Here is a 19659-nt window from a genome sequence, read left to right as displayed (position 1 = left end):
ATCTGAATGACCTTGAGAAAAATCACCTAGTCCTTCTGTGCCTGTGATAATAATAATGATTAATGTTCTCCTGGTCCTATTGTAAGAACTATGTATTGGTAGACTTTTTTCCTCACCAAGTCATCATTCATACTGTAGCCGAGTGAAAATTTAAGATTAATAATAAAAACATTCTACTGGAGTCGGACAGACTAAGGATCCAGCACAATTGTTTCAGCTATTATAGCAACATCTATAGTCTATAGTCTGATCAACCTAACATAGAAGAGAAAGCTCAAAAGAGAGAGTGAAAGTATTCTTTATTAGGACCAACTCCTCTCCTTTGAAATAGAGCGTCTTGAGTATGATGGATACACTATGGCGTTCTGGGACTCTTACTGCTGGATTTTTCAAGTTAGTACCTCAGTAAAGTACTCTTGCTTTTGTCACAAAACCTCTCTTGGTTTGTTCAGATGAGGGCAGAAACTTGACTTGGGCCTTGAGCTTTGAAGAAAAAGAATGGCATGTGGAAACATGAGAAGACTTCTATGGGAACTTCACCTTCCATGACTACTGTGACCTTGAACATTTGTAAACTGGAGAATCCTTACCTCAAGGGCTATGCCAGGAAGTTTGCATGGCAAGGTGCTTCATTTAGCATGCTGCAACACTATTGTTTATTCAGTTGACAACAGAGTTTGAAGCTGAAGGTGTCTTAACCCTTGTCTCACATAATTCCTTCAATCTATGAATTGAGGAAATTCCTGAGGATCTCAGACTAAGACAAATCTCAGCCAGATCAGAGTCCAGTGATCCTTGTACACCTTTCTAAACAGAAGTCCTGTAAATATCTGAGATATGATCATGCAAAGACATTCAAAAATAAAATAGCTTATTTCTGGCTTTGCAATTTTGGAAATAAGAACATGTCCAATATCACTGCTTAATCTTATCAAAAACATACTGGGAAATTTATACAAATATTTGAATGAAGTCCTAAAGTACTAGGAAAAATAAATTATCCTAAAAAGTCCTATACAATTAAATATGAGATTATCTGAAGTAAAAAGACTACAGTTTTCTGATAAGTCATAAAATTACAAGAAAAGACTATCAGTAAAACTCATTACTTTGTATGCTAACCTAAAAATTAGTAAAATGAAAAGAGTGTTTCATGAAATATATTCTCCTTCAATAACAATAAGCATAATGCATCATAGTTATGTATCACCAGAGAAAATCCCTCTTTCATTTTCAGAGACTGAATTGGTTTTATGATAAATTGGTGTAGCTCTGCCTGCAACTGCTCTGAATCTGTATTCCTGTGACTTTCCCCCAGCTATGGACTTTTCAGAACCTGTCCTTAAAAAGACAACGGCTCAAAACATTCAGAACAGTCTTTGCTTTGCCTTTGTCAGTTTCCCCTCCTTTCAAGCCAAAATTTAAACTTTGCAAACACGCACGCGCGGGCATACACACACACACACACACACACACACACACACAGAGTGTAAAAACACCAACACTAGATTACAATTTGTGTTTTTCAGTGACCACTTTCATATTCCATGCTTGTAGGGGTGACTCTTTCTACTGTCAGCAATGGGGTGTCCTCCTCAACCTTACTCACTGCCTAACTCCCTGCTTGAAAATTCGTGTTAGTGATTATAAGTAGATTGTTTTGGCTATTTTCCTTTTAATGCATTTTTGATTATAGCATTTGATAGCTATAAAACAACTTGTGTTAGAATTTCTAGTACATTTAAAATTAGTCACAAGAACAGAGCAACAGAGGCCAAGTGGGGCAACAATGGGATGCATTATGTCCAAGTATGCAAATGTCACAGTGAAGCTCATTTCTATACTCTGGTGAAATTTTTTTAAAAAGCAAAGTTTCAAAGAAGGCACAAGTGAATGAAACTCGTTTTTGAATCAAAGTAAGTCTTGATTCGAGAAGGGTGAGTGGGGGTGAGGGAAAAGAGAGAGGGGAATCCATCCAAAACTTTCAGGTCCTCATGCTTTTGGTAAAAAAGAAAACATAGTTAATAAATACAAAACTTTTAAAAAAAGAAATATTTTTTTTATCAATTATTAAGGATTAAACAATTTAAAACATTCTGAAGTAAGAATAGAAACATTGAATAGTTAGAGGAGAGCTTAATTTATTTAACTATTTTCTGTAACAATACAAAGGCAGTAGAGAAAGTTCAGTCTCTGAGTCATTGAAAGGGAGAAGAAAGTGACAGTTTTCTTCTTCTAGAGAATGTCTTGTGCTCAATTTAAACTTAACTGCCCAACTGCCCATCCAGCAGGTTGCATGATATGCTATGTGTATCCTTATTTACTAATTACCACAGGACTCAACAAAAGATGAAGGTAATGAAACTGAAGGCAGCGGAATGCACAAGCTGAGAAGGACAAGGAAAAAAGTCACCAAACCACATCTTTGTTCAACGGATGGGGGTGAAATCACCATGGCCGATTTCAATGGTATGTGGCTACTGTGACCTTTCTGGAGTGGGGTGGACAGTGGCAGTTTCTATTTCATGTTCCTTCCCATAAAAACACTTCTCTTCTTCTGGAAAAGGGAAAGGAAAGTAAGACGCAAAGTATTGCTACATGAAGGTTGTCAAATATAAGCTTACATTGACTGTATAGAAATAGCCAATCAAGGTCAGGTGTTGGTGTTGCAGGCCTTTAATCCCAGCACTTGGAAGGCAGAGGTAGGTGGATCTCTGTGAGTTCGAGGCCAGCCTGTTTGAGGGACTACCAGGATAGGCGCTAAAGCTACACAGAGAAACCCTGTCTTGAAAAACCAAAAAAAAAAAAAAAAAAAAAAAAAAAAAAAAGCCAATCAAAGTATTTATTCAAGGGAAGGGTGTAGGATGCTGGTGGGGGATGGTAGATACAAAGCAGAGTGGGAGAGAAGCTTTCTTCTGCACTGGAAATGAATGTGAAGACTATAGCTAAGGACCCAGGAGACCACAGGAAAGGTGTGGAGAGTTTCTATCCACATGCTGAAATCCCAACCATATTCTAATAGATCTGAAAGAGCACTGAGTGGGGCTCAGTGTAGACAAGGTCGTTTCTGGTGTTCCCAAGAACAGGCAAAAGGAATTGTTAACCCAAGGTAACAATAAAAAGCAGACTTTAACAGGTTTTATTATTTTTTAATTTTTTATTATAGATAATTTATTTCCCTACAGCCTGCATCTTGTTTGGTGCGTCACTGTATGGGAGAGGGTAGCCTTTCTAGCATTTCTCTCCAGACTGGGTTAAAGATAGTTGAAAACAATTCGAATGTGTTTTGACATTTCCCATTATCTCCACAGAAAGGTCCAGAAACCAAACAGCAGATCTGAACAAACCTGGCTCTTCTGACTCTTGTCCCTCCCACAATGACAAAGGTGTCCCAGATCAGATGCCAGTGGTAAAATCATCACTTCCCAGCACCCCAGCCAGTGCTCCTGATGCTGAATTCAACTCCAGTGCTGGTAAGCAATCACCTGGAAAGATTCTGGGGGAAATAGGGAAGTATTTCCAAGTCAACCTTTGAACTAGGGATGATGTGCTGATGGTGAAGATGTCAGGACAAGAGAGTTTCTACATCTGTGTTTATAAGGCTCTTGGCAGCTTTGTTACTCTTCATACTACAGATGTAGAAAGTTAGGCAATTCTCATGGGAGGAGAACTCAACTCTTCTTTGAACACAGATTTCTATCATTCAAAGCCTCAGAATTTTGGAATAATTATTCTGGTGTATGAGTGTGTTGGTTAGTAGCCGCTTAGACACAAGAGATAGAAACTGGTTAAAAAAAGGTATTTGTTGTGTGAGAAAACCTATAAAGAAAAGGGCAAATAAATAGGGTTTGGAAAAGTAGGACTACAATAGGGTACAAAGTTAGAGAAATGGTGTGTAGCACATTATCCTCACTTCTGATGACAATTACCAGCTATAGAGTTTTTCGTGATTAATTCTAGGGTTCTCTAAGCTTGCCTGCTAAGAGGACGGACAGAAGTCATGAAAACTGTTATACTCGCAGCCACACATTTTTATATATAAAAGCTTTTATAGCATAAAGTACTAAAATCATCTATGGTATAAACTCTAGGTACTAAATATGGCTGCTGGCTTGTTCTCTCCCTGTGGGAGCATGCATAACACCATCACTTGTCAATGTGTTTTGCTGGCTAGAGAAACTCATTTTAGTATTGGTACCTGGGGACTTTACTGGAACATGGTGCACTCGCTGTATAACTGGACTGTTTCTAGTCCCTCTGGGAGTTAAGTTGGGCTATGTACAAAGTCAGCATCACAAAGGACACTGTTTGACTTTCTGGCATGATAGACAAACAACCTCTAGACAAATACGCACATTCACTGCAGGTGAGTCCTTCTAAGAACTGTGAAGAACTCCCAGGGGACAAGGGCACAGTTTAGACCTCTTTTTGCCCTTCTCTCCACTCTGTGTTTATTACACTTAGGACCCAAGAGGAAATGAGCACTATGAGGATCCATTTGCATTGCTTTCTTTTTGTTGGCATCACTCATTATCACAAACGACATTATAAAAACCACAGAACCACATTCAAGTTCATTCAGTATGTGGAGAGAACCCAGGTAGGTCCTTGTTAGGCTACTTCCCTGTAAAACGGTGGCTCCTTCTTCTTGGAAGCATTTCTCTGGTTTTCCATCTGAGGGCAGCAATGCCCTGGATGCTTCTTCTGCTTGGAATTGGTGTGAATTTCCCTTTGTTCCCACCTCTAATTTGCCTCCAGCTGGAGAAAGTCCTCAGGCTTCTAAGACAGTGCTAGACATACTTTCCATTTTAAGGACAATAACCCTTGGCCATGGAAATTCCTATCCCTCTTGTTCGCTGTGCCTTGTTTTGTGCCCTCAACAGAGTGAGGAGCACTCGTTTTGACAGCTGTGCATACTAGGGACAGACAATATAAGTGACAGGGTGGAGAGGGTAAGAACAAGAGGGATGCAACAAATTATGGCCCATTGGTTAGGTTCGACTTTATGGATGCTTTTTGCAATTACATGTTGATTGTGGCTGTGTTTGTGCTAGCATAGGAGTTTGGTAGTTGTTTGTTACCCCATGAGGTAGAAGATGGCTGCACCACTCAGGCTATCTCAGGACTCCAGTCACTGGTACTGTGGAGAATTATCCAAGCCTTGCCAGATTTTGTTTAAGGAAAGTCTGAACTCAAAATTTTATAACATAAAATGTCCTAATAAATAAATATTCCTAAAGTGGATCACAATATGGAGTCAGGTCTAGATTATAAAGGTAGTTTATTTAGAAAAATACCACTCACCCAGATCCGCCTAGCCAAGTGGCAGGGAGCAAGGAAAGAAGAAGAAGGAGTCCCTACGTGTGCGCCCTTCACCTTTCCCATATCACTCTGACCATGCCCAAGCAGGCATGGTCTGCGACACCTGTCTCCAGCCCCAAGCGGGGCGTGGCCAGGATTTCCCCCTACTTATTTTCAATAAATTTAAATAGGGTTCTAACACTGTGAAGACTAGGTGGTCATGTTGCCTTTATGATGCATGTTTTGTATGTTTTTGTGTATTTTGATTTAAATACTCTAGTTTCAGATTAGTGAAATCAAGATGGAATTTAGGTGTCTTACTCTTAAATCAAAAACCATTGTCCCCTGCACTCTCTCTGTATCTAGTGACTAAGGGTATGGGCACCATTATTGAGTAGGCTGGTTTAAGCACTTACTGCCTATAATTCCAAGCAAACCATCAATGCATCATATAAAGTAAATGCGAAAAAACCAATCCCTCAATTAAGCACAAGAAATTTTGAGAAGTTTTTTTCACCTACTTTGAAATTTTTCTAAACATAACTAAGTTTTTAAAGCTCAGCTCCTTTGCTCCCACACTGTTTTATCATTTATTTGCTTGTTCATTTTTCCATGGCTTGCACCTGGTTGTTGTGCCACCCCAACTCTGCAGCACAGTCTATGGCTGACACTGTGTCTGGAGGATGGGGCCTCATTACATTAACTGGGTATTCTCACAGCAGCCATGCATATGGCATCCACATGAATGAAGGCCCATGGGCTCCAGATAGGGAAGGCAGAACCCCAGGAACAAGCTGCATGTGTTGCACAGTGCATTTTCACAGGCATTTGCTCCCATTTTTGAATTTTGTATTTCTTTCTTTTTTTTGTGGTTTTTCAAGACAGGGTTTCTCTGTGGCTTTGGAGGCTGTCCTGGAACTAGCTCTTGTAGAACAGGCTGGTCTCAAACTCACAGAGATCCGCCTGCCTCTGCCTCCTGAGTGCTGGGATTAAAGGCATGCACCACCAATGCCCGGCTTGAATTTGTATTTCTGTTTTGTTTAAATAAACAATAACTATTTACTATTATTATGATGATGATGACAATAATGATGATATCTGTGTAACTACCAGTTCACATAAGTCATGGAACACATATAGAGGTCAGAGGACACCTTTTGGGAGTCAGTTTTCTCCTTTCATCCTGGGATAGAGGGATCAAACTCACATCATCATGCTGTGTTGCAGGTGCCTTTACCCACTGAGCCAGTCCTGGATTTGGTACTTCTGGAAGCCCACATTCCTGTTCAATCCATCTCTTATAAGGATAGGGCCTTTCTTGGGAAGTGAATATGTTCTCATTGTTTCTGGATGTGGATGACATCTCCCCAAGGTCTTCTAGATGCTCTTGAGCATTGAGATTTCCTTTCTTTAATGTTTTCTTATTTTCCCCCTAAACAGAGCACTAAAACATCCCCTATAAAAGCACATTGATTTAATTTATTAGTCCTCTGAGGGGATAGGATAGGAGAACGCCTCCCAGAAATCACACTGGAAGAAAAACAAATGAGCCCCTGAACTGGTAATTATCTGCCTGCTATTCATCATGTACAGCTGGGGAAGACTGACTGAAAGGCTTAATTGGAAGTAACAAATATGATTTATCTGAAGGGAAGAAATTTAGACTATGATGAAGCAAGATGAGTCAATGCTTTGAAAGTGAAATTAGGTTAGATAGGGCTCTCCTATTTGGTAAAAGAATTGAATTTTTAAATAAAAAGTTGATACTAAGGGTATAAATTCTAAACTATATGATGACAATATAGTTTTACTTAGTGATTATACAAGGTCATATTATCCAGGATATATTAATTTATTCATTCACACATATACTTATTCACTAGAGGAACATTTACTGAATGCTTGTTATGGACAATATCTCTCTAGGTATTGAATCTATGACAGCAGGCAAAACTAAGTCCCACTCTCATGGGCTGATATGCAAAAGAATGACAGATAGATAACAAACCGGTGACTCTGAAACATAGCAAGCACATGGCAATAAGGACACTGAAGAATATGGAAAGGGGAATAATACAATTAACTGAAATACACCTCTCTGAAATTCACATAGTTCTAACCCTCAGCACCTTAGACTGCATTTGGGGGTAGGACCTTTAAGTAGGCAATTAAGGTTAAAAGTACCCAGGAGGATGGACCCTAATCCAGTGTAAGCGGTATACTCATAAGGAGATATTAAGACATGGACTTGAACAGAGAGCAGACCTTTGGACATATTGGAAGAAGATCATGAACTCAAAGTCCTATAGAGAAGCCTCTAAGGAAACATCCCTGCTGATACCTTTGAGCTGGAACGTGTAGTCTTCCGTTGAAAGAATACAAATTACTATTAAGCCACTTCATCTTCAGCACCAGTTGTAGGTGCCCTAGGAAACAAAGGCATGTGCTCATTGCTCAGTCTCAGCTCAGCATGGATGGGCTCCCATGAATCTGGGGACAGTCTGTCTATAGTGCAGTCATGTTTCATGGATGTTCCAGATGACTACACTTTATTTCATTATGTCACCAAATTATCTCACCTTTCCCTCTGATGGCATGCTTAATGTCAGTTTCCCCATATTGTAATTTAAGGTATTTTTGAGGGCAGGACTCTTTCTCACTACATTTTAGGTATATTACCAGTTTGAAAAATGAGTGGTGGTGAAAATACCTATCTTGAGTGTTTGACTGTAAGCAGATGAACATTTTTCATTGTAAAATAAAAGAGGAGACGATTGGAGGGAAGAAAGTAGATTAGGCAGACAGAGGAAGAAGCAGTGAATAGAGCAAAGAACAATGACACATATTTTTAAAACTGTCACAATGAGCTTGGTGATGGTCTTGGTGCACACCTTTAATCCCAGCACTTGGGAGGCAGAGGCAGATGGATCTCCAAGTTCAAGGCCGGTTTGGTCTACAGAGTGAGTTCCAGGAGAGCCAAGGTTGCATATAGAAACTCCCCCCAAAAATGTCATAATGAAGCCTGTTAGTTTGTATGCTTAGAAATTAAAAAGACATACAAAAACGTATAAAACAATACATATTTACTGTAGGAAGAATAAATACACATTTCTTAGGAGATACAGATAACACAAAAAGCTAGTAAGACTTCCTGCAGATCCATTGCTGGTGTACAATAGAATGATCCTTTTCTTTCAGGAGAAAAGAGTCTGCTTGGTGGCTTATAACAAATTGTTTATGAGGTCTGCAATACTGGTTATTTGAAAACTTCCATATTTTACATTGCTTATGAGTTTTATATAAGCAGCTTTATTCAACCTGGGCTGAACACCCAATGTTTCAGAGTAAGGTGGGAACACACCAACTGTTAATTTAGGCTGTAACATTCTTATTGCTACAGTTTAATTGTTTGTGTTAAATGGAAGGTAGTTATAAACCCTCAGGAGTCCTGGAGTAGCCAGGCATATCAGTGACAGGACATTATATCTAGTATATATGCATAGGTGGAACCAGTAATTTGTTTTCCTCATGCTTCGTGTATTTAAAATCTGCTCAATCTGTGTTTTCATACTGTCAATCTTTATGCTTATTTTAAAGCCTAATTATATCTTGAAAACTGATACCCAGCTATCACTTAAAAATTATAGCTGTTTGATGTCAGTGGTGTTTGATGACAGATTGATGGGTGTTCAAATGCAGGCATGATCATGGGGACTATTTACTGGTGTTAGAGTAATTGGGCTCATACCTTTTGCATTTACGTAGCACTTACATGGTGCTTATTGACTCATAGTACTGTTAAATACTTTGTTTAATTGTCATAACAAGCCCACGAAGTGGGTATATTTTAACAATGAAGAAGCAGAGACATGGAAGGGGAGTGGTTGCCAGTCCTGAAAGGAAGGATATGGGATCTTGATTTGTGCTGAATTTCTGTTCTGTCACCTTCCCTCAAAGTCCCGACAGTGGCATTAATAATGCATACTGTGAGCCTGGCCATTCTGTCTATGGGCAAGAAATTGTCCATTCATGCCCTGTTAACAAGCCACTTATTGGGAATCTGGAAAAAATAGATTCTGGCTTCCATATGGATGGTGGTGGTGGTGGTGGTGGTGGTGGTGGTGGTGGTGGTGGTGGTGTGTGTGTGTGTGTGTTGGTGGGGATGGGGAGAGTCTTGGGCTCTTTATGGGTCTCTCTGGGACTCAGACTAATGGATTGGCTACATTAATTTGGTCTCTAAAGTCTTTCCTAGATCCACATTTTTAGAATTTTCAGACTATCTTAAAATTCCAGAAATGGACATTTTATTGTATTTCTGACTTAAAAATTGGTGTCTCTCTTTGTTTAAATAGTTGTAAAATTTGATGGAGAGGTACACCTTTAAGACTCAGATGTCATTACAAAGATGGAAGATAACTTTTGGAAGACAAAAGGAAAGGAAAGGAAAAAGGGGTCAACACATCAAAAAAATAAACATACAATTTCACCTCCAAGTACCTAGGAACTTAGAGTTTAGATATTACAGGTTAGTCTAAGAAGCCCCAAAGTTTTAAATAGGTGTCTACAGATGACTCATATGTCTCCAAGGCTGTCAGGCTATCCATTGTCTTCTCTAAGAAAGGTTGTTTTTTTTTCTTTTTCTTTTTCTTTTCCTTTTCTGTTCTTACTTTCCATGAGCAAGTAATTTCAGAAAGCACTGTGACATCACCATCTTCTTAGGCTGACATGTCCTAACTGATAACCACTTTCTGAGGGTACTTAGCAGTGCTCTCGGGATGACCGTAAAGAGATAAGAGAGAGGTGAGATCTCTGTGTAAAGTTATGATCCATGAGATCAGCTAACGTTGCTCTTGTTTAGTGACTAATTCACTATATCTACTGCTTTTTTTGGTCTGTCCAGATCTAGTGACTTCAAATCATCACTCTGCGGATCACACCAGGGACAATGATCAGATTACAGCCCTGCCTCAACTTTCTTCTAGAATGAAACACATTAAACAAGAAATGGCCAAAAATCACCTCCAGTTTATACGATTTGAAGCAACAGACTTGCATGGTGTCTCCAGATCTAAGAGCATCCCTGCACAGTTTTTTCAAGTGAGTTTTCTAGTTACAATGAGTGTGATTTCATAACCATTAGCCAGCAAACGCTCCTTGCTCCTCATCTGCATTTTCTTGTAATCTACACAGTAATGTGAACTAAAAACAATAATTTGTTTTGCTATTTTCCTTGTCCCTCCCCACATTATTGCTCCCCAAGGAGATGAACACATAATAGCGATTCCTTTACCCAATAGAAATAGGAAACTAATTAAGGCTGGTTATTTCAGTTCTTCCGCCTTGAATAATTTTACTCTATAGAACTCTCTTTTCTTTTCACACTGCAATTATAAAGATTATATTTTATTTGACATGAGAAAATTGCAACCCAAGACCCAAGAGCAAACATGAAAGGTAGAAATGATTAAGTAGAGATGATTTGCTCGATAAAATTCATACCCTTTCAGCAGTAATTGAGATATGAAAATACCCAATTGTCCTTGGATGACTTAATACTACCTTTTGAAAAATAGTGATATAAAGAAACATTGCATTTGTGGATACCTTTAAGGATTTTTCTAAGGTTGTTTTGTTTAGTTTATGTCATGTGTTTATTTCAGTGACTGATTTGTTGGGATTATTAAACACCAAGTTTGTAAGGAAGAGATATCAGCCAGTACCAATCTTAAAGAAAATATAAAATTAAAGTACCCTGGGAAGTATATTTATTTACTTATTTATGAACACCTTTATGCATACATCAAATAAAAGATCTTTTTGTACAGTCCTGGCTGACCTATATCTTATGATCCTCTTGTCTTCATCTTTCCAAGTAGCTTAGATTACAGACAGGTGCTACTGGACTTTACAACTATTTCTATGTCATGTGTTTTTGCTTTAATATATCAAATTGTAAATTTTCTTTGTGCCGATGAAAGGGGCTATTTTCAAGAACAGTTTTTAGAGAACTTTAACAGTTTAAATTTCTTTCTTAAAAAGTTCTTTGGAAACCAGAAAGATGGGTTGAAAGGTCCACAACACTAAAAACCTGAATTCTATCTCGTGAGCCTGCATGGTAGAAGTACAGAACTGATTCTCATAGGTTGTCTTCTCAACAGCCCTACACACACACACACACACACACACACACACACACACACACACACACGTTCACACACACATGATCAATCAATTAATCAACCAACCAATCAATGACTTTAAAGTATTCAGTCTTGTCTGTAAATAAACTATAAATATCATTTTCCTCTATTTTCAATTAAGAACTCTACATGTTAATTCTTGTAAGAAAATGTGAAGTCACTATTGGCAGGACCAGAAGATAATTCACAAAAATCTCTTTTAACCAGTGACAAAACACAAGCCTGTTTGCCATTCTGTTTTCTCTGAATCCTAATCATCTATTTTACTAGTGACACTTGAAAAGTGAACACTTAGAACACTACTCTAGTGCTCCCATCAAATACCTTTCCGAAAATAGAGCTGATCTTTCGCTTCACTCTTGCTGGAGATGATTTCATTGACATGGAAGACAATGTCTCCCATTTAAAACCTCAATTGGAAGCATTCATTCCCTCATTCAGTACTCCGCATATCAAAAGGTGTTTTCTCCCTGACTCAGCTTGGAAAGAGTCATTTTTATCCTGAGAGTTTGATGTAAGTCAATACACAATACATCCTCTTCATTGGTTTGCTTATTCTTAGCCCCCGTTTTCAAATAATTCTCTTTTCTAAAGCCTTAGTTCATTATTCTTTTATTCTAACTTTATAATCATAGAGAATGTATTGTTAAACAAAACTCTTTAAATTCATCTTGGAACTTATGAAGGTATAAATCATGAGTATTTTTACACAACTATTAATGATTTAATGCCAGAAAATTTATTTTGGATTATTTATTGTAAACATATAAGTTCATTTCTACAAGCTAATTTGAAATATATATGTATAAGTATAAACACACACACACACACACACACACACACACATATATATATATATATATATATATATACACACAAATACATGGAATTACATGTGAGAAATTTCTTTAGCAAAGATGTGAAGTCAATAGTCTGTGTGTGGCTTTATAAAAAACAACTTGGATTTTTTATTGAAAAAACTTTTTATACAATATGTTCTGATCATGCTTCACCCCTCCCCCGACTCCTTTCAGATCCTCCCCCTCACTCCATGCCTTTTCTTTCCCTCTTTAAAGAACAAAGCAAATGAGCAAACTAAACCAAAACAAGAGAACAAGAACCCCTCTGTCTCTCTGTCTCTATCTCAGTCTCTGTGTCTCTCTTATATTTTTGGGTGTGAGCCTAGCCTTTAATGGCTGAGCTATCCCTCCAGCCAATCTGTGTCTCTCATACACACTACAAAAACAGAAACTAAAATACACTGGCAAAACACCAGCAAGACAGGAAAAAAAATTACCCAAGCAAAATGAATTGAGATAAAAGGTCTACAAAAATACCTTTGAATTCCATTTGTTTTGGGCATCCACTGCTTGAGATGGAGCCTACCTGGAGTGTGGCTAATATAATTAGTGAGACTCTATTGGAGAAATCTAATTTTTTCTTTGCAAGTGGGTGTCAATTTCAGATAACTTCTTTGTGAGGGATGGGAGCCCATATTCACTTCCCCTTCTCAGCACTGGGACTCTAAGTATAAATTTAAATCACTTTTATTTATGGAAATAAAATACTAAATTGAAATTATTAAGCTAGACTATGAATGACTAGAAGAGATAACATAATCTGTCTTTATTAATAGAATTAAGAAAAACTTTCTCAAAATAAAGCAGCCAGGCAACCTTAGCGCTGAGACACTAGCCTATGACCCATCATTTAACAGTTCAGTGATATCTTTTTTTCTGTACCTACTGCCTCCAGCCCATCTTTAATCTGCCCTTTATTCTTTATCTGAACTCAACGTTGCTTCCTGTTTTAAATGCAAACTGTAATTTTTCTAAAAACAAACAAACAAACAAAAAACCAGAACATCTGCTGAGAATAGAGGAAAAGGCTGGGATACCACTGGAAGAGGTCAAAGAGGAAACCTATAATCTCCACTAGTTAGAAAAGTTCCCATGTGCCTGACATGGAACAACATGTCTTACAGACATTAGCACATTCAACCTTTCAACAAACTTACAGTGTCTTGATCTATCAAAGGACTCATTTGGTTTAAAGTATATATGGATATTGTAAGTTCTATGCTAGATTTAATAAAAGTGTGATTATATTACTATAAATCTCATAGCAAGTTCTTGGGTTATTTCAAAAGGTAGTCTTCATTGTGCTCCAAATAAAAGGTGCTGTAGGGTTTTAATCCAATCTGTAAGAATTTCTATCAAGTTCAGAGAGATACACCTTGAAGTAGTAAGCCATTTCAGGACTCTCTCTCTCTCTCTCTCTCTCTCTCTCTCTATATATATATATATATATATATATATATATATATAATATATATATATAACTTATTTCCGTGGACAAAGCTATTCATACAGTCATACAAAAGTTTAAATATATCCCACAGCTAATAGAGAATAAATTCTGATGGATGTCCAAAAAAATGTATAAAGAAAGGAGAATGTATGTATATTAAAAAAGAGTGCTCTGAATTTCACAGATTAACTAGCCTAAAGAATGAAGTGTGACTTTTTGCTATTCTTCCAGTTTGCAAAGGACTGCTGGAGTCCAGTGGGGACCAGCTGCTTTCCACGGCTCACAGCAAAGGAAATATCACACAGATTTGGACTGTGTGACCTCTCAGAGGTCTCATGAATAAAACACTTTATACTTCATGTTAGATACACACAGCCACCATATAGCTTTGTGAACTAAAAGTAATCAAATAGGGCAATAACTTTTTTGGTGAAATTTACTATTAAAATATTCCATACAGAAATCTCATGATGTGGATGTGTGTGAACACATGTGCACAGGCATGCACATTTGCATAAAACATATGTATACAACTTCAAAGAGAGTGTGTGAGTCCCTTCTATACTGCTGCTCAAAGCAAATTTGGGGGGCTAGATATGGTGGTGCACACCTGTAATCTCAGCACTCAGAAAGCAGAGGCAAGAGGACTAGGTAGTCAAGACCAACACAAAGCATTCAAGGCAAGCCTGGGCTTGTGCAAAACCTTGTCTTAACCAACCAACCAAAAAAGAAAACAAAAATAAGAGCTCGGAAAGAGCACAGACCTAGATCAACTAAATCAAGGTGGCACTTGAGAGTGTGTGTAAAGGTTGTCAGGAGGGAGCCAGTCCATATAGTCCTGAAGAAGTGCTGGCATTGCACATTAGTGGTTTTTTGTTTGGTTGGTTGTTTTTGTTGTGGACGATGTGAGCAAACTAATGCCACTTGTTGAGTGTTAGGATGTTTGTGTTAACCCCACAATGCTCACTGAGTTTACAAAAACTACTTCTGACAGTCAGGGCCTTTTTTCCACTGCCCACCCCCCCAGTGAAGCCTTGTTGAGATTCTTCCACAATTTCCAATTTTTAAGAAATGCATCTGTCCACCTTTATAATCTCATGACTTTTCTGTTGCCTGACACATAGCCAAGTTAAGTATGTGAGTGAGTCCATTGGACCTCGTAGTAGTAGACACTTTGCTGAACACTTATTTTATGGTAATGGATGCTTATCACGTCATCTAGAAACTTGCTTAACTCTTGTTAATAAAAGAGCTGTAACTAGTAGTCCGATCTGCTGACCTGAACACTACATTTGGGAACTGTAGCTTTGGAGATATAGGGTCACAACCACAGAAAAGTTTTTTAGGACTCTGTGAGACAATCAAGTGGCCAATCCTTAAGAGAACTGTATACATGAAGAGAGGGAAAAATCTCTCAGAATTCCTGGCTCTTGAGTCTGAGACAGCTGTCTGTGTTCTGTTGGTCTGACCTAAGTCTCCTCTCCAACAAAGATTTAGAATTCCTCCTGCAGAATTCTGACTGTCAGCAGGAGGTTACACTAGAATAAAGCACAACTGAGGCTTTACTTGTCTCTTTTTAATAGATTGATAGAATTTTTTGATAATTACCTAGAAGTGAGAGAGCTGAATCATAGAGTGGATCTAGTTCTTACTGCACTATTTACAATAATTAGATACAGAAACAACCTAGATTAGTACTGATGGATGAAAGGATGAAGAAAATGTGACACATATATGTATATACATAAATATTGCATTATTTGGCCATAAAAAGAATTAACCCTCTAATTTGCTGCAGAATGGATGAAACTGGAGCACACATATTAAATTAAGTGGAGTAAGTTAAGATACAGAAATAAATACTGCATGTTCTCTTTCACACATGGATACTAAAATGTTGATCTAAATAGGATGATGATTCCAAGAGGCTGGAAAAGTGGAAGAGGAAATGGAGGAAGGCTAGTAATGAGCATGGAAACACAGGAGTTGCAAGGTTTAGTTCTATGACACAGCGTAGTGAGTGCAGTTCATAATGACTTGTTATATATTTTATCAGCAATTTGAGGCAATGGAAACTATGTGATCAGTAAACATTGTTTACATGTATGACATGATTACAATGTACCTTAAATATATAAAGTAAAAAATATGTATATCAAGGCAAAGGAAAGCCTTACCTGAGATCTTAGCAACTGTACTATAAAAAATGCATTGTAAAATATTTTTGATTATAATTATTTTAAGTAGTCCCATAAAGTTATAAACCCTTGTATTTTGCTACATTGTACCATCCTTAAAGCATTTATTTATAGCTACATGAAACATTTATTATTGCTGTTTTCCACATCTAAGAACATATCAAGGCTTGCATCAAAATATTAAAAATTGTTTATAAAAAGTTCTTTATGAAAAAATAGTTTCTTCAGTGTTGAATTTTTGGATATTTCTTCTGAATTTTAAAATGTTTATCTGAGAGTTAATATTAACTCACAGATACAAGGATTATATTTCTTATTACCAAGATTTTCACCCCTGTTTTGTTTGTCTTCACGTTTCAGAACCTCTCCTTTTTCTTCTTCTTCAGGAAAAAGTGATCCACGGTGTTTTCATGCCCCGCGGTTATCTGGAATTGATGCCGAACCCTAAGGACAATGAGGTGAATCACATAAGAGCCACATGCTTCAATAGTGACATAGTCCTCATGCCAGAGCTGTCGACCTTCAGAGTCCTGCCATGGGCGGAGAGGACGGCGCGTGTGATTTGTGACACCTTCACGGTGACTGGCGAGCCTCTGCTGACTTCCCCCAGGTACATCGCCAAGAGGCAGCTGCGCCAGCTGCAGGACGCGGGCTTCTCTCTGCTGTCTGCCTTCATTTATGATTTCTGCATTTTTGGTGTGCCCGAAGTGATCAATTCAAAGACCATATCTTTTCCTGCCTCAACATTACTGAGTAACCATGACCAGCCCTTCATGCAGGAGCTGGTGGACGGCCTGTATCACACTGGGGCCAATGTGGAGAGCTTCTCGTCTTCTACCAGGCCTGGGCAGATGGAGATCTGTTTTCTCCCCGAATTTGGCATTAACTCAGCCGATAATGCATTCACTCTCAGATCGGGTGTCAAAGAAGTAGCCAGAAGATATAACTATATAGCAAGTCTTGTAATCGAGACCGGATTCTGCAATTCAGGAATTTTGTCTCATAGTGTCTGGGATGTCGGTGGAAAGACAAACATGTTCTGCAGTGGTTCTGGGGTGGAGCGGCTCACACTCACAGGGAAGAAGTGGTTGGCAGGCCTCCTGAAGCACTCTGCAGCTCTCAGCTGCCTGATGGCTCCTGCGGTCAGCTGCCGCAAGCGCTACTGCAAGGACAGCAGAGACCTGAAGGACAGCGTGCCCACCACGTGGGGATACAACGACAACAGCTGTGCCTTGAACATCAAGTGTCATGGTGAAAAAGGCACCCAGATAGAAAATAAGTTAGGTTCGGCAACCGCAAACCCTTACCTGGTGCTGGCTGCCACCGTGGCTGCAGGCTTGGATGGACTTCAGATCACTGAGGGTGCTTGGGCTGGCTCAGATGAATGCCAGGATCTTTATCAGCCAGAGCCTTCAGAGATCCCTTTGAAGATGGAAGATGCCCTCACTGCCCTGGAGCAAGATCAGTGTCTGAAGCAGGCTCTGGGAGAGACTTTCATTCGCTATTTTGTTGCCATGAAGAAGTATGAATTGGAAAATGAAGAAACAGATGCAGAGGGAAATAAATTCCTGGAGTATTTTATATAGGATGGAAGTCTTGACTTTGGAGATTTTATTGTGACAAGTAGCTAATCTATCAGAAAGAAAAGATTGAGCCTTTGCAATTAACAATACTAGACAGGCTTCAGTCCCTGTCCCCCCTCCCCTTCATCATTGGACAGATGAAATGGGACTGTTGAGATTCTGATCTCAGACATAAACAATAAATTTGTGGTGAAGCAGCATATACAAAGTTACTCAGCCTGACAGTCTGTCATTTCCTTTGTGTTGTTAGCCTGGGTAGTGTTTAACATATCCATAGGTTAAAGAAAGAGGAAAGCATTAGGGAGAAGGATTTTGAAGACTGGAGGTAAAAAGAAGAAACAGTAACAAGTGTAGACATAGGTTTTGCCTGCCTGGGAGACAGATACATGAGCAAAATCTTACTAATGAAAACATCTTGGGGTTGGCTTCACATCACTATGATGGTTTAGACATGTCAAGTTGCACAAAGAAGGACACGAAAGGCCCAGAAGTTCTCCTTTCCTTTTCACACTTCTCCATCATCACTTTAATGGCTCATGGATTTCAAGGCTGCAATGTCCCCCTAGGATCAAATGACAGGACAAAGAATCAGGTAACACTGAGGTCAGACTTAGAAGTGGTGGAAGCCTTTCTTTAAACAGTGCAGGATGCAGGCAAGGTGAAAGGGGCCTGGACTGCTCTGCCAGCTTTGCTCCATTCTTCGAAAGCAGACAACCCTTGGGAACATCTCTGCTGAGCAGAGAGGGAAAGCAACTGCCTGCATAGCCCAGGCTCTGTCTGCAGCTTCAACGCACACTTAAATTACTGATTACACTGCCACAGAGCCTGGTGTTTCTCCAGGGATAAGAAAATGTTCCAGGCCTTTCTTTGACTGTGATAATATTGCAACTTATCATTGAAATTTAGCATCTCTTGGGAACAAGTCCAATATCTACTTACTTGCAAATGAAAACACTGTTCCACTGCTTAGGATCAAATAGGAGATTTTATGTTCAATTAAAACTGGCTGTGGTCTCAATTTAGATGGCACACACTTAAGGAGAACACTAGAATTTAGCTTCACTCCTCTGGTTAAAGTTCTTAGCATCTAGTGAATAGTGAGAGTCAGTGTGCCCTTCACTAATTGTTAGCTTATTCTTGCAGGAGACACATTTGGAAACAGAATGAAATCCACAGATGGAATAAGGGTTAGAGGGAGCTAACACATGGTGAGAAGGAAGGGAAGCTTAGCTCATGAAATTCTGTTTTCAGTAATAGATGTTCAGTGTGTCAGTTGGGAACATACAATGAAAACCCAAGTGGTTTCCTGAGCCTCCACTGTGTTGACTGTGTTGCTGTTAAGTTCAGGCAGACTCTGCTGAAGCAGTCTATGGAAGCTTGAGCTAATTTCCATGGAGGACAGAATCAGGTGTTTTGCCTTTCCCTCTCTATTTTTACCCTTCCTGCTGACTGACCTCCAGAAAATGAAGCTACCCATTTTTTTTTTCTAGAAGGTAGGGTAACTGAATTATTTGCAACAAAGTACCAGGTGTCTTGCTTGTTGGTGCCGGGGTGCAAGGGTTGTGTGTGTGTGTGTGTGTGTGTGTGTGTGTGTGTGTGTGTGTGTGTGTGTGTAGTGGGGGATAAAAGATAAAGATAAAAGATTCAGTGAAAGATAGTTTCTGAAAACTTTTCATTTCTGAGGTTGGGGTGGGGATCTGAGTTAATTAGAGGGATCCACTCATGCAAAAAATTGTATTATTTCTCACTCTAATAGAGTTGTACAGAATCTTTTTATAAGTTCATGGGCCTTAATGAAACTTGTCTAGTGTTTTTCTTGGTTTTACTACTATGACTATAAGATGCTATAAAAACTCTGCTAATCACAATGTTTTCAGTCTTTATTTCATTGTCTTTATGACATTATCAGCACAATTTTCAAAGTATTGTATGCAAGGTCCCATTGTGAGGGCATTACATAATTGGGAAAATTATCAGTCTACATGTATGGTAGTTAGTTAACAGAAAACATTCAACAACATATTACAAGTCAGTTGTAGAGCATGTGTTGCTATGACAGCTTTCATA

General features: G+C 38.7%; 1 protein-coding gene across 1 annotated transcript; it reads left to right on the top strand.

Annotated features, from left to right (window-relative positions):
* The first annotated feature begins 357 nt into the window (after positions 1-357).
* Positions 358-17781, top strand: Lgsn (lengsin, lens protein with glutamine synthetase domain). Its single transcript, XM_035452505.1, has 5 exons — positions 358-393; positions 2337-2469; positions 3312-3467; positions 10202-10398; positions 16396-17781. The coding sequence occupies exons 1-5, from the start codon at positions 358-360 to the stop codon at positions 17593-17595; spliced, it is 1722 nt and encodes a 573-aa protein (XP_035308396.1). The 3' UTR covers positions 17596-17781.
* Positions 17782-19659: the final 1878 nt, after the last annotated feature.

The sequence above is a fragment of the Cricetulus griseus genome (genome assembly GCF_003668045.3).
Source record: "Cricetulus griseus strain 17A/GY chromosome 1 unlocalized genomic scaffold, alternate assembly CriGri-PICRH-1.0 chr1_1, whole genome shotgun sequence".
Taxonomy (NCBI): Eukaryota; Metazoa; Chordata; class Mammalia; order Rodentia; family Cricetidae; genus Cricetulus; species Cricetulus griseus.
This window is presented reverse-complemented; position numbering and strand designations above follow the sequence as displayed.

Bases quoted from the DNA above. Each gene is read 5' to 3' on its own strand.
- Lgsn (XM_035452505.1), top strand. From the start codon at position 358: ATGGCGTTCTGGGACTCTTACTGCTGGATTTTTCAA. The intron at 2,470-3,311 runs GTATGTGGCTAC...TTATCTCCACAG, and splicing joins CACCATGGCCGATTTCAATG to AAAGGTCCAGAAACCAAACA. The intron at 10,399-16,395 runs GTGAGTTTTCTA...CTTCTTCTTCAG, and splicing joins TCCCTGCACAGTTTTTTCAA to GAAAAAGTGATCCACGGTGT.